The sequence below is a fragment of the Rhinopithecus bieti genome, unplaced genomic scaffold, assembly GCF_001698545.2.
Source record: "Rhinopithecus bieti isolate Rb0 unplaced genomic scaffold, ASM169854v2 scaffold_21412, whole genome shotgun sequence".
Lineage (NCBI taxonomy): Eukaryota > Metazoa > Chordata > Mammalia > Primates > Cercopithecidae > Rhinopithecus > Rhinopithecus bieti.
Genome location: NW_016811643.1, coordinates 496,287 through 509,724, shown reverse-complemented (window position 1 = coordinate 509,724; position 13,438 = coordinate 496,287). Strand labels below are relative to the sequence as shown.

At 55.4% G+C, this 13,438-nt stretch overlaps 1 protein-coding gene across 1 annotated transcript in view; it reads left to right on the top strand.

The window, feature by feature from the left end:
• The window catches only part of ARHGEF17 (Rho guanine nucleotide exchange factor 17), a 60,894-nt gene extending 47,690 nt beyond the window's left edge, over nt 1-13,204 (top strand). The window contains exons 6-21 of the mRNA XM_017894459.1: nt 70-246; nt 596-646; nt 892-1,001; nt 1,108-1,193; nt 3,706-3,824; nt 4,205-4,418; nt 4,970-5,043; nt 5,923-6,122; nt 6,314-6,615; nt 7,084-7,333; nt 7,625-7,711; nt 8,050-8,117; nt 8,329-8,477; nt 9,269-9,443; nt 9,563-9,832; nt 11,414-13,204. Of these exons, the coding sequence (XP_017749948.1) occupies nt 70-246; nt 596-646; nt 892-1,001; nt 1,108-1,193; nt 3,706-3,824; nt 4,205-4,418; nt 4,970-5,043; nt 5,923-6,122; nt 6,314-6,615; nt 7,084-7,333; nt 7,625-7,711; nt 8,050-8,117; nt 8,329-8,477; nt 9,269-9,443; nt 9,563-9,832; nt 11,414-11,610 (2,529 nt within the window). The 3' untranslated portion in view covers nt 11,611-13,204. The remainder of the gene's footprint in view (nt 1-69; nt 247-595; nt 647-891; nt 1,002-1,107; nt 1,194-3,705; nt 3,825-4,204; nt 4,419-4,969; nt 5,044-5,922; nt 6,123-6,313; nt 6,616-7,083; nt 7,334-7,624; nt 7,712-8,049; nt 8,118-8,328; nt 8,478-9,268; nt 9,444-9,562; nt 9,833-11,413) is intronic.
• Nucleotides 13,205-13,438: the final 234 nt, after the last annotated feature.

The window sequence follows — 13,438 nt, the reverse complement described above, 5'->3', positions numbered from 1 at the left end:
TCCTGCTCCAGTAGTCTGGGGCCCCAGGGGTAGCTAAGCAGTCAGGTCTGGTCCCCATTCCCACCCCAGGACCTCCTGAAGCATACACCTGAGGACCACCCAGACCATCCACTCCTGCTGGAGGCACAGCGGAACATCAAGCAGGTGGCTGAGCGTATCAACAAGGGTGTGCGGAGTGCTGAGGAGGCAGAGCGGCATGCCCGTGTGCTGCAGGAGATAGAGGCTCACATCGAGGGCATGGAGGATGTGCGCGCGCCCTGTCTCGCCCACCCACCAAGACAAGCTGTGTCACTCGCCTCTTGTCTGCATCTGTGGCCACCTGGAATCATGGCTGTGTCCATGTCCAGAACCACAGTGTGTTTGCATCCATGTCTACCAGCCTCTGGCCACACGTCTCCACCTGTCTGTGTTCTTCCACGTCTGTCTCTGACCTTGGGTCCCGTGACCTGGCAGTACAAGGTCGTTGAGAGGGTGGGCAGCATGCTGCTTCCATTGGCCTAGCCCATGGAGTGGGGCCGAGGGATCACTGGGATTTGTGGAGGGGATAGGGATTAATAACTGGCCTTCGAGATACCTTGTCCCTCCTGTCCCACAGCTCCAGGCCCCTCTGCGGCGGTTCCTGAGACAGGAGATGGTCGTTGAAGTGGTAAGAAGTGTCCCAGTGTCTGCCCAGCTGTCCTCACCTCCTCACTTTCTCCTCTCACCCTCTATCTGCAGGTCTCCCTGGTCTTTCACCCTGAGGGAGCCCTGGTTGAGTCCCCACTCTCTCTGGGCAGCTGGGGAAGAGCCCTCACCCTCCGTGGGTCTCAGTGTCCCCTTGGGCACTATGGGCAGGTGGGTGGGCTTCTGGATTGTGTCCACCCAGCCTAAATTCTGCCTTGGGCTCCACAGAAGGCGATCAGTGGCAAGAAGGACCGGTCTCTCTTCCTGTTCACGGACCTCATCGTCTGCACCACTCTGAAGCGAAAGTCAGGCTCCCTTCGGCGCAGCTCCATGAGCCTGTGAGTGGCTGGGGCGGGGTTTGCGTGGTGCCAGCAGGGGAGCAGTTGTCCCTCTCTGAGCCCCACTCCCCGACCCTGGCCAGAGTGCCCCATTGGCTCCCCACAGGTACACGGCAGCCAGTGTCATTGACACAGCCAGCAAGTACAAGATGCTGTGGAAGCTGCCGCTGGAAGACACAGACATCATCAAAGGTGGGTTTGATGCTAGGGGTTCTGGGTGTTAGGGTCTTCCTCTGAGAAGCCTTGCTGGAGGGTCTGAACTCCAGCCTGTCTGGCTGCTTGTCCAGCTGCTTTTCCACTTTTGGGCCTCGCTTTCTCATCCAGTGCAAGGGGGCTGGCATGAAGGACCCAGTTGGCACCCATGGAGCCAGACAATCTGTCCATGCACACCGCCTTCCAACTGGGCAGGGACCTACGCTGGCAGTGGGAGCTGGGTGGGGGTGGTGCACAGAGAGCAGCATCACTGTAATTAGCTATTGATTCATCTGTGCAAAATCATTTGAGCGCCTAGTATTAGATGATGTTGCACTGTCTGGTTCAGCGGTTTCACACACAGGGAACAGACACTCGCTTGAGTTACTGCAAGCAAAGGGTCGATTGGAGCCATCCATGTTGTTCGGGGCTGAGACTGTTGGGAGCTGAGGCAACTTCCAGGAGCCGCTCCTCCTGTGGCGTCTGTCTTTCTTCCCTTCTTGCTGAGTTGGCCCTGTTCTCACTGCTTTTAGCTTTCTGTTTCCTCCTAACTCCTGTGATCAGACCCAGACCGGCTCCAGGCTTAGCTGGAGGGGAGCTCACCTGGAGCTTGGCCCTCAGGGTAACAGGCAGGCTTGCCCGGCCCCTTGGTGAACCCAGGCCTGCCCCACTATGTAGGAGTACCACCTGATTGTTACTCTAATTGATCCAAGTCAATAGAAGGACCACCTTTAAGTTAGGTGCCCACTCCTGGTCCAGTCAGCTGTGAGCAAGAATGGGGCAGGGTCATATGGAAGAAAACATGGCTGCCCAGGTGGTGAGGGTTGGGATGGAACAGTTTCTGTCAAAAGGAGTAGATTGGCTTCATCTCTTCAGGCTGCTTTAACAAAAATACCGTAGACTGGGCAATTCATAAATAAGAGGAATGTATTGCTCACAGTTCGGGAGGCTGGGAAGGCCAGCAGAACTGCAAGGGGCCTGTGCCTCACAGAGGGTGCCTTCTGTGTGTCCTCACTTGGTGGAAGGGGTGAACAAGCTCCTTCAGGCCCCTTTATCAGGGCACAAATCTCATTTCACAGTGGTTCCCCACTCATGACCAGGTCACCTCCCAAAGGTCCATCTCTTTTTTTTTTTTTTTTTTTTTTGAGACGAAGTCTCACTGTGTTGCCAAGCCGGAGTACAGTGGCGCGATCTCGGCTTACTGCAACCTCCGCCTCCCAGGTTCAAGCAATTCCCCTGCCTCAGCCTCCCAAGTAGCTAGGACTACAGGGGCGCGCCACCACGCCTAGTTAATTTTTTTTTTTTTTTTTTTTTGTATTTTAGTAGAGACAGGGTTTTACCACATTGGCCAGGATGGTCTCGATCTCCTGACCTCGTGATCCTCCCACCTCGGCCTCCCAAGGTGCTAGGATTACAGGTGTGAGCCACCGCGCCCGGCCAGGTCTGCCTCTTAATACCAACACACTCAGGATTCGATTTCAACTTGTGAGTGTTGCAGGGACACAAATATTCAAGTAACAGCAGAGCTGTTCCCAGCCTCGACCTGGCAGGAAAGACCACTGCCATCCACCCGGCACACACTCTTCTTCCCGTAGACGTGGTGAGACAGCCTCCCTGTCCAGCGTGACTCCATCTTACAGTTACAAAGCGTGCCCTCCCCTCCTCAGCAGGCTGCCTCTCACCCCCATGGGGTTCCTGGTCACAGGGCCACTTCGGACAGGACTTGCCAGTCTCAGGATCCATGTCTTTAGTGCTGTCATGACCCGTCCAGGGACGCCTTACCATTCTGTAACCTGTGGCCCAAATACTAAATTTATATACACCAATAACACACTCTATAAACTAGATTGGAGAAAAACAGGAAAAGAAACGCATTTAGGAAAAAGCAAAAAGAAACTTCTTTTCCCTTGATTTCAAGACACATGTGTCCTGGCCCAAGGGTGGAGGGACAGCTCCATGTATGGACCACTGGTCCACAGTGTGCATCCCAAGCCTTGAGTTGAGGGTGGCAGGGCATCTGCAGGACCAGCCACTTGGCAGTGTTCAGGTATGGGATAGGACCACAGAAATCCAGGGCACCGTGCAGTGCCCCCTCCTTTGTGGGGCGATGAGTGTCTTGGTCAGCACATTTGACTGCCTGGGACTCTGTCTGCTCTGCCCCTGCTCCCATGGCAGGCTGCAGCGCCGCAGCAGTTCCATGTCAGCTGGAGCCTGCGTATCGCAGAGCCAGCCACCATTTCATACTCCGTGCTCTCCCGGGAATTCTCCATGGGCCTGACACCCTGCATGACATGGCTCTGAATCAGGCCCAGTCCCCAGCTCTCAGGCCCGGGGTTCCTCTGGGAGCTGCGTATTAACTTTTTCCCCAAGAGTTTGGGGTTTCTGTGCTCTCAGTTTGTCAGGCCTCTCCCCAGGCCCAGCTGCAGGCTGTGCAGTGAGGGAAGGAGAGTCTGTCCCAGCCTGACCTTGTCTGTCTCTGTATCTGTCCACGGCCTTCCTCTCTCCCCGCTAGGGGCATCCCAAGCCACCAATCGGGAGAACATCCAGAAGGCCATCAGCCGCCTTGATGAAGACCTCACCACCCTGGGCCAAATGAGCAAGCTCTCTGAGAGCCTCGGTTTCCCCCACCAGGTCTGTGCCCTCTACCCAACGCTGGGGAGCCAGGGGGTGGGAGGCTTCTGACCCTATCTCAGAGATAGACAGCCCTGACATTTGCCTGGGGGAAGAGACGTTCCTTTCCCTCATCTGAAGGCAAAATTGCAGCCTCCCTGCATATGGGGGAAGTAACATGTTCCAGGTCTGAGGGTGGAGACATAGCTGCATCCCCATCCAAGGGTGACAGAGGGCCCATCCCCCATCTGTGAAAGGAATCCAGGCCACCTCTTGGTCTGAGGGAGGAGACAGTCTCACTTGCTGTCTGAGGAGAGAGGCAGGTCTCCACACATTCTCAAGGGCAGGCGCAGGCTGTGGTGAGATGCTGGGGCCTGAAGCCTGGGCCCTCTTCCCCACAGAGCCTGGACGACGCACTGCGGGACCTCTCAGCTGCCATGCACCGGGACCTGTCGGAGAAGCAGGCACTGTGCTACACGCTTTCCTTCCCGCCAACCAAGCTGGAGCTGTGCACCACTCGGCCCGAGGGCACCGACTCCTACATCTTTGAGTTCCCTCACCCTGATGCCCGCCTTGGTTTTGAACAGGCCTTTGATGAGGCCAAGAGGAAGCTGGGTAAGCCAAGGCACATGCTGGCCCTCTCCTCCTAGAGCCTCCAGGCAGGAGGCCAGAAGCATTTCACAGCTGTCTATGACTTCAGGAGCCAGAACCACAGTGCCCTGTGCTCCGGCTCCACCTGGTGGGGAGGGGGGCTTCTGCAGTGAAACATCAGACTAAATAATAGCTGTGGCCTCCCTGACAGGGAGGGGATTCCATGGATAGGGTCTCACTGTCTGCTGGACCTGCCCCATAGTGGGCACTGATAGCCAAGACCCTCCATACCCTCCCTGCACATACTCTGAGCAGGGCTAGATCAGGGAAAGCTGTTGATCATGGTTCATGGCTTAGAAGATCCATAGAGACCTCTGGGTCTAACCCCAAGACAATACACATGGGAAAAGATTGAGGCCAGGAGCGACTGCCTTATTCTAGTGTGGCTTGGATCAGGCCTCCCCCTAGAGAGACCCTGAGGGGCAGGGGAGGAAGGGGAACAGGCAGGGGCAGGACTAGGGTGAGATGGATGCTGTGCTAAGCAGGGTCTGTCTATCCATCCATCTCCACTACAGCATCCAGCAAAAGCTGTCTAGACCCTGAGTTCCTGAAGGCCATCCCCATCATGAAAACCCGCAGTGGCATGCAGGTATGTCTGCATCTGGGTCACGTGGGTGCACGTTTTCAAAGCCAGCAGGTGTTCAAGAATTTTTATTTTGTGTATGACATTGTGTACATACCTTGAACATTACTATTGCTCCTTATGTCTTGGAGAATTCAGCTCTCTGTACGTGTGTGGGTGCTATATATGTATTACATGTATACATGTATATGAGTATGCCTCGTACATATGAAGAAAGGCTGTATAAATGACGGGAAGTTGCTTCATTTATGTGCTTGTATGAGGCTGCATACATATGTACAGAGGTTACCAGCATCACATTTTTTCTATGCATGTATCCATGATTATATCCAGGAATGTGTGCGTGTACATGTAGGCATGATGCCCGTATCCCATAGGCATGAGTACATTTGATGTGTAGAGGGTCACATGGGCAAGGCACAGTGGCTTACGTCTGTAATTCCAGTACTTTGTGAGGCCAAGTTAGGAGGATCACATGAACCCAAAAGTTCAAGACCAGGCTAGGCAAGACCCTATCTCTACAAAAAATTTAAAAGTTATCCACGTTTAGTGGCGTGCCCCTGTGGTCCCAGTTACTCAGGAGCCTGAGGTGGGAGGATTGCTTGAGCCCTGGAGGTCAAAGCTGCAGTGAGTCATGAACCTACCACTGCACTCCAGCCTGGGAGACAGAGCAGAAACCAAAAACCTATCGCAAAAAAAAAAAAAGAAAGAAAAAAGTGTCCTGTGCCACGTGTATGTGTACGCGTGTGTAGAGGGGTGTATCGGGCATCCATACACACCCATGCAGGCCTGCCTCCCTCCATTCTGCCCGGGTTTCCCAGGAGTGGGGAATGCTGGCAGCAGTTCCGCCATTCACCTTCTCCTGTCCATTGGTTCCTCCTGCAGTTCTCCTGCGCGGCTCCCACCCTGAACAGCTGCCCGGAGCCCTCGCCTGAAGTGTGGGTCTGCAACAGCGACGGCTACGTGGGCCAGGTGTGCCTGCTGAGCCTGCGCGCCGAGCCGGACGTGGAGGCCTGCATCGCCGTCTGTTCCGCCCGCATCCTCTGCATCGGGGCGGTGCCCGGGCTGCAGCGTCGCTGCCACCGGTGAGGCCTGGGCAGCGGGATGGGCTGCACCGTGGGCCTGGGAGACCCAACCCCTGTCCCAGCACACGCTGAGGTCTCCCCAGCGTGGTTGTGGGCGGGGCCTGGCGAGTGTGGGCGGGGTCGGTGGGCGTGTCTGCTAGCGGGGCCCTGTCTGGCTCGTAGCTGCTCTCATACTCACTTTCTCCTGGCAGGGAGCCTCCTCCGTCGCTGAGGAGTCCTCCAGGGACGGCACCGGAGCCCGCCGGGCCGGAGCTGGACGTCGAGGCCGCCGCGGACGAGGAAGCCGCGACGCTCGCGGAGCCTGGGCCACAGCCCTGCCTTCACATCTCCATTGCAGGCTCGGGCTTGGAGATGACGCCGGGCCTCGCCGAGGGTGACCCCCGCCCAGAGCTGGTGCCCTTTGACAGTGACTCTGACGATGAGTCTTCGCCCAGCCCCTCGGGGACGCTGCAGAGCCAGGCCAGCCGGTCCACCATCTCCTCCAGCTTTGGCAGTGAGCTTTGGCCATCTCCTCCAACTTGGCGCTGGCAGGCAGGGTGGACTGCTCAGAGAAGGGGCGAGGAGGGATCAGTGTAGGGCAAAGGCATGGCGTCAGACCTCAGGATGTTAGCACACAGAGCAATGAGGGCAGGGAATGTGACACCGAGGATTCAGAGGACAGTGGGGCAGTCAGGCGGGATCATGAAGACCCTGGAGCACTCAGCTAAGGAAGATGGGGTGGGGACCCACGGTGTGGCCACTGGGTCCAAGGGGGTCAGACGAGATCAAAGATTCCGTAGCGCTGAGCTGTGGGTGAGCAGAGCAGCAGGCTGGAGCAGATGCAGAGGCCTCGAGGATGGGGAGGAACATCTTCGAGAGGCCCTCTGGAGGGGCATGGCCAGGAGGGATGCATGGCCTAGAAAGATACCAGGTCCCAAGCCTGGCAGAGGGGGATGGAGCCAGAGACCTTTGTCTCCCTCAGATGAGGAGACCCCGAGTTCCAAGGAGGCCACAGCAGAGACCACCAGCTCAGAGGAGGAGCAGGAGCCAGGCTTCCTGCCACTGTCTGGCTCCTTTGGGCCTGGCGGTCCCTGCAGCACCAGCCCAATGGATGGGAGAGCCCTTCGCCGCTCCAGCCGCGGCTCCTTCACCCGGGGCAGCCTTGAGGACCTGCTGAGTGTCGACCCTGAGGCCTACCAGAGCTCCGTGTGGCTGGGCACTGAGGATGGCTGGTAGGGACAGGGGAGGGACTAGGGACACAGTGCCAGAACTCTGAGCTCCCTGCTCTGGAAATCATGTGGTCTCCTGGAGCTGAGGCAGGAGGGCTTTGGGTCACACCTCAGGGGTACTGCTAACCAGGGATGTCGGTGGGTCTGACAGTCCCAGGGAGGCTGTGGGACCTCCGTACCTCGGGCAGGCACCCAGCATTGAAGACATGGTGCTGTAGGCAAAGAGGTGGAGGGATGACTCCAGGGGCTGGTGTGTCCCAAGCATTTGTCCCAGGTGCACACCCCGATCCACAGTGTCCACGTGTACCAGTCCTCCGACAGCATCCGTGACCGCAGGAACAGCATGAAGCTCCAGCACGCAGCCTCTGTGACCTGCATCTTGTAAGGCCCCAGGGTGGCCCTTCCTGTCTAGACTCTTCTCGGCCACACGTGCAGGCCTCCTTCTGTTCACCTGGGCCCCCTGCTCTACTGTCCCTCCTCTCTGTGGAGGCTGAAAGCCAGAGGCCTGACCCTGGGCTAGTTATGCCTCTTACACACTGTGTGAGCTCGGGAAAGTCACTCCCTTTTCTTAGCCTCAGGCAACCCCCACCTGGAGAACAATGGGTGGGAAGAGGTGGCCTCTTGGGAGCCATACCCATTCTATCTATGGTTCCCCTGGTCCTGGGTGACCCACTTTGGCTGCCTGAACTCCCTTCCTCCTTCCTCTTTTCCCTACCCAGGTATCTGAATAACCAGGTGTTTGTGTCTCTAGCCAATGGAAACCTTGTGGTTTACCAAAGGGAAGCAGGTGAGTACCTGCTCTCCCCCACACCCTGCCCCTATCCCCTTACTGGTGTTGGGGCTGTCTCCTGGAGATGTGGCTTTGGGCAACTCCCAGGCCCTCTCTGGGACTTGGTGTCCTTGCTTATAAAGGGGAATGCTAACATCTCATTTCACTGGAGACTGAGGCTCAAATTTAGAAATGGAGTGAATTTCCTGTTTTCTTTACCCCACTCCAGGTCATTTCTGGGACCCCCAGAACTTCAAATCAGTGACCTTGGGCGCCCAGGGGAGCCCCATCACCAAGATGGTGTCTGTGGGTGGGCGGCTGTGGTGTGGCTGCCAGAACCGAGTCCTTGTCCTGAGCCCTGACACGCTGAAGCTGGAGGTAGCAGGGGGTGGGGGGATGGAATTGGTACCGTGGGATGAGCTGGGTCCATGTGAGAGGAAGACGGAGACCATGGTGGGGGCATAAGCACCATCCAGCAGAGGGCTAGGGCCTTCCTCTGACCACAGAGTGACGCTGGCCAGTCCCTGTCCTCCTTCAATCCTCATTTCTTCTCTAGCTGATGAGGAATACAGTAAGTGTCCCATATATATTAGGAATCTTATTCATCCTCCTGCCCACCCTATCTCTCAACTCAGGTTTTAGGGTCCTTTGGGGATAGGACAGGAGTCCTTCCTGATGTCAACATCCATTAGCATTAGACTCTGGCATTTAGTGCTGCACATGTCACTTGCGCACATGTCAGAAGTATCCAAGGGCAATGGGTTCCCTTAATTTCCCTCTCACTTATTCCATTGTTGGCTGGGCAGGAGTCCAAAGCCCTGGGTTCAGGCCCCAGCTCTGTGACTGACTTGCTGTGTGACCTTTCCCTTCTAGGCTTCAGCTTCCCCACCTGTCCAGGGGGAGGCCAGTGACTGATTTTAAAATCCTTTAAGCATTGAAGTTCTCTGATCCTTAAATCACTCAAGTTTAATGGGGAAAGAGCACCTCCATTGTAATTCCTGAGAATTAAGTTGGGAGGCGCTGGTGAAACCAAGCTTTGAAAGGTTAATCAGACCAAGGACCAAATGCTAGTGTGAGTTGTGAGGGATGGACACTGGCGAAGCTCCAGGCTAGGGTGGGCCAAGGGAGGCAGGCCTGCCAGTGACCCCTCTTCTCCCCGCCTTCCCCAGCACACATTTTACGTGGGTCAGGATTCAAGCCGCAGCGTGGCTTGCATGGTGGACTCCAGCCTGGGTGTGTGGGTGACGTTGAAAGGTAGTGCCCACGTGTGTCTCTACCATCCAGACACCTTTGAGCAGCTGGCAGAAGTAGACGTTACCCCTCCTGTGCACAGGATGCTGGCAGGTACTGAGCTCAAACTACCACAGCACCCTCCTTGGAGCCTTTCTGCCCGATCGTAGAGGAGGCTGAGGCTGAGCCAGGGTCCGAATTCGGCCCCAGCTGTGGTCTGTCTTCCACCCCAGGCTCGGATGCCATCATCCGGCAGCACAAGGCTGCCTGTCTGCGAATCACAGCGCTGCTGGTGTGTGAGGAGCTGCTGTGGGTGGGCACCAGTGCTGGTGTCGTCCTCACCATGCCCACCTCGCCCAGTACTGTCAGCTGCCCACGGGCGCCACTCAGCCCCACAGGCCTTGGCCAGGGACACACCGGCCACGTCCGCTTCTTGGCCACAGTCCAGCTGCCAGATGGCTTCAACCTGCTCTGCCCAACCCCACCACCTCCCCCAGACACAGGTGGGTCAGTGCATCATACCCCAAGCCAGGGATCATGGACGTTTGGTTTAGGACTTCCCACTGTCCTGCCAGAAGAGCTTTTGAGAGGGAGGAAAAGTGTCACATAGAGCTGGAGGTGGCATATGAGACAAGAAATAGGCCATGGAAGTCCCCCAAATGAAATCTAGGATAGTGTATATGTGTGTGTCTGTGTGTGTGTATTTGTGTGTGCACCTGCATGTGTTGTGTGTATATAGAGGTCTGGCCAGAGAAATGTCACGGGAGACAGGGAGGGAACTATAACCTAAGAGGTAGAATATGTCACAAATAGAATATGTATATAGGAAATACGTCCTGTTGTATATATTTCCTGTATACACCAGGAAATAGCACAGGACTAGAAATGATATAGGGCAGGAAGTGGAATCAAAAAGTGATGCACAGAGCAGGAAATAGAAATAGCAACAGAAAACAACATAGAATGGCACTAGCACAGAAAATGGGCTGAGAATTAGAAAGTGAAACAGCAGGGCACCAGGCGCGGTGGCTCACACCTTTGGGAGGACGAGATGGGAGGACTGCTTGAGCCCAGGAGTTCAAGACCAGCCTGGGCAACATGGTAAGACACCATCTCTACAAAAAATACAAAAAACAGCCAGGTGTGGTGGCACACACCTGTGGTTCCAGCTGCTCAGGAGGCTGAGCTCAGGGAAGTCGAGGCTGCAGTCAGCAGAGATTGCGCCACTGCACTCCAGCCTGGGTGACAGAGTGATACCCTGTCTCAAAAAAATAAAAATAAAAATATGGCCGGGCGTGGTGGCTGACACCTGTAATCCCAGCACTTTGAGAAGTTGAAGGACGTGGATCATCTGAGGTCAGGAGTTCGAGACCAGCCTAGCCAACATGGTGAAACCCCATCTCTACTAAAAATACAAAAACTGGCTGGGTGTGGTGGCGGGCGCCTGTACTCCCAGCTACTCGGGAGGCTGAGGCAGTGAGGCAGAGGTTGCAGTGAGCCAAGAGTGTGCCATTGCCCTCCAACCTGGGCGACAAGAGCAAAATTCCGTCTCAAAAAAAAAGTGAAACATCAGGAAATGAGGTACATCAGGAGGTCACAACCAGAAAAGTTTTGCTTTGGCAGGACAAGAAATGATATTCCCAAGAGGAAGTGGCCATGGAAGGCAGGAAGCAGTAAAGCCTCGGGTCAGGAGTTGTCTGGGTTCGCAGAAGATTTAAGCTACCTGGGAAAGGGCTGTTGGAAGTAGGAGGCTTATTTAATGCAAGGACATTGTGTGCAGTAATCAAGAGAGAAAGTGGCGTCTTACAGGGCACTTATATTGTAAAAAGAAAAAAATCAAAAGTGGTGTCACCTTGGGAAGTTATGTCACTCCTGACTAGAGAATACAGATAGGACATAAGAAGTCTGGCTGCCAAGAAGTGGGCATTTCTTTCTAAATAACTTCCTAGCTAACAGAAAGTGGGATTCCCCCATAGGAAGTGTGCACATCTTCCTATCATCTGGGGTATGGGAATTCAGGCCCCGATGGGACAGTGAGGCCTCCATTCGCCCCTAGGCTGACAGATCCTCCCCTCTGCCCCCAGGCCCCGAGAAGCTGTCGTCACTGGAGCACTGGGACTCCCCTCGGCACCGAGGCCCCGCCTCGGCCAGGCCTAAAATGCTGGTTATCAGTGGAGGTGATGGCTATGAGGACTTCCGACTCAGCAGTGGGGGCGGCAGCAGCAGTGAGACCGTGGGCCGAGACGACAGCACAAACCACCTCCTCCTGTGGAGGGTGTGACCCTGTCTGCCGTGGTCCAGGACTCGCTCGCCTACCTGCCCTCGGCCTGCTTGCCTCTTCCTAGCCCATATGCAGACTTTGACCAGGAGTGTCCGGCCAGGGGCACACGTGTCTGCGTGGGCTCTGTCTTGTCTTCTCGGAAGCATTCCTGATAGAACACCCACTGAGCAGCCAGGCCATGGCTTCTCCCGACCCTCTGGCTGCTTCGGTGCTCCCAGTCATGATCTGGTGGGGGACGTGGGCTGACCAGGACCTCTGACCCTGGAGCTTCTACCAAAGACACAGCCAGGTCTGGACCCCATGGGGGCTGGGGAAGGCCATGTGCAATATTTGAAGGGTTTTCTAGAGGGCAGCAGGAAGGCTGGGGAATTCCCCATGTACAGTATTTATGTTCCTTTTTAGATGTGTACCTTCCCAAGCACTTATTTATGCAGTGACCTGGTGACCTGGGGTGGGGGTGACTTGAGGAAATGACATGAGGAAAAGAAACCTATTCCTGCCCTGGGGACAACCCTGGGACTCTAACCAAGCCTTCCTGGAGAAACCCATGCACCCCTGAGCCCCATTCCATTCATACAGACACATGTACGCACACTGCATGTCCAAGGCGCTAAGCATTGCCCGTTGACATAAACTTTCCAGGGCCCGCCTGATTGGGCTGCCCTCAGTCCTCTAGATCAAGATGCTGACTATTAGGGGGCAGTGATTGCCATCTGGGGACCTGCCAGGCTTCGTCATTTCCCAGTTTGTTGGTGGTGCCTTTAGTGGTTCCCTAATTTGGGAACACTGATGGCGCCTTGGACAGGGCTTTCTCTCAGGTAGGAGAAATGGGCCCATGATCTCCTCACAGTCGCCCCCAGTCCTTGGCCCTGCTTCCCTGTGTCTCATGCACTGGCACATACGGTCACCTTGGAGGGCAGACCTAGGAGCCCCTCACTCTGACCACTGAATCCATCTCCACACCCCTCCTGCCAAGGGAAGCCCCTTCAGGAAGGACCCCCCAAAGCTGAAGGGCTGAATGTAGCCTCTTCAATAGAGAAGGCTTCCACTTGAGAGCAGCCTCTGCCTGACCCCCTGGACTACAGGGAGCCACTCTGACCCTCAGCCCCCTCACTTCTTCAGCTAAAACTCCAAAGGTTTGGTTTCAGATGGGGTTTGTTTTGTTCTGTTTGGTTTTGGTTTTCTTTGGGGTGGGTGGGTCATTGTGTTCTTAGATTATGTTTCTCTTGCTACCAAACAGTCATGTATTAACTCTCTTTGGATGATGAAGTTTAAAGAGTCAATAAATAGAAACACCAGATGACTGCATTGGTGGCCACAGTGGCCTCCTGTCAGCAACCTCAGGGCTCAGTCTCCCTGGCCACATGGGCCTTCCGACGTCCACACACTTGAGAAGAGAGGCCTTGGAGACCCAGAAGAGTGCTGGACGGCGAGGTTGCCACGATTTGCTGTGTTACCCTGGGCAGGTGTCTGGGCTGCAGTTTCCTCATCAGGAAAATAAAGGGGTTGTACTAGTCCAGTGCTTTGTAACCAGGGTTACATGGTAGAGTTCTTGCAGATGACATGTAAATGTGGAAACGTGATACATAAATTATTTACGTATTAATCAAGAGCTTCTGAGTCAGTGGGCCTGGATGGAGCTTGGGAATCTGAAGCTTCAGATAAAGAGCCAGGCCCCCCGTTGAGCCTGTCTACAGCTCCTCCAGGAAACAATGTTCTCCAGCAAAGCCTCACAGCTGGAGAATGCTGATGAAGGCCAAGGCCCCGCTCCAACCCTCCGAAGGCTATGGAGCAGGGGTAGAATCCAAGTCTGTCTGATTTCTGGTCT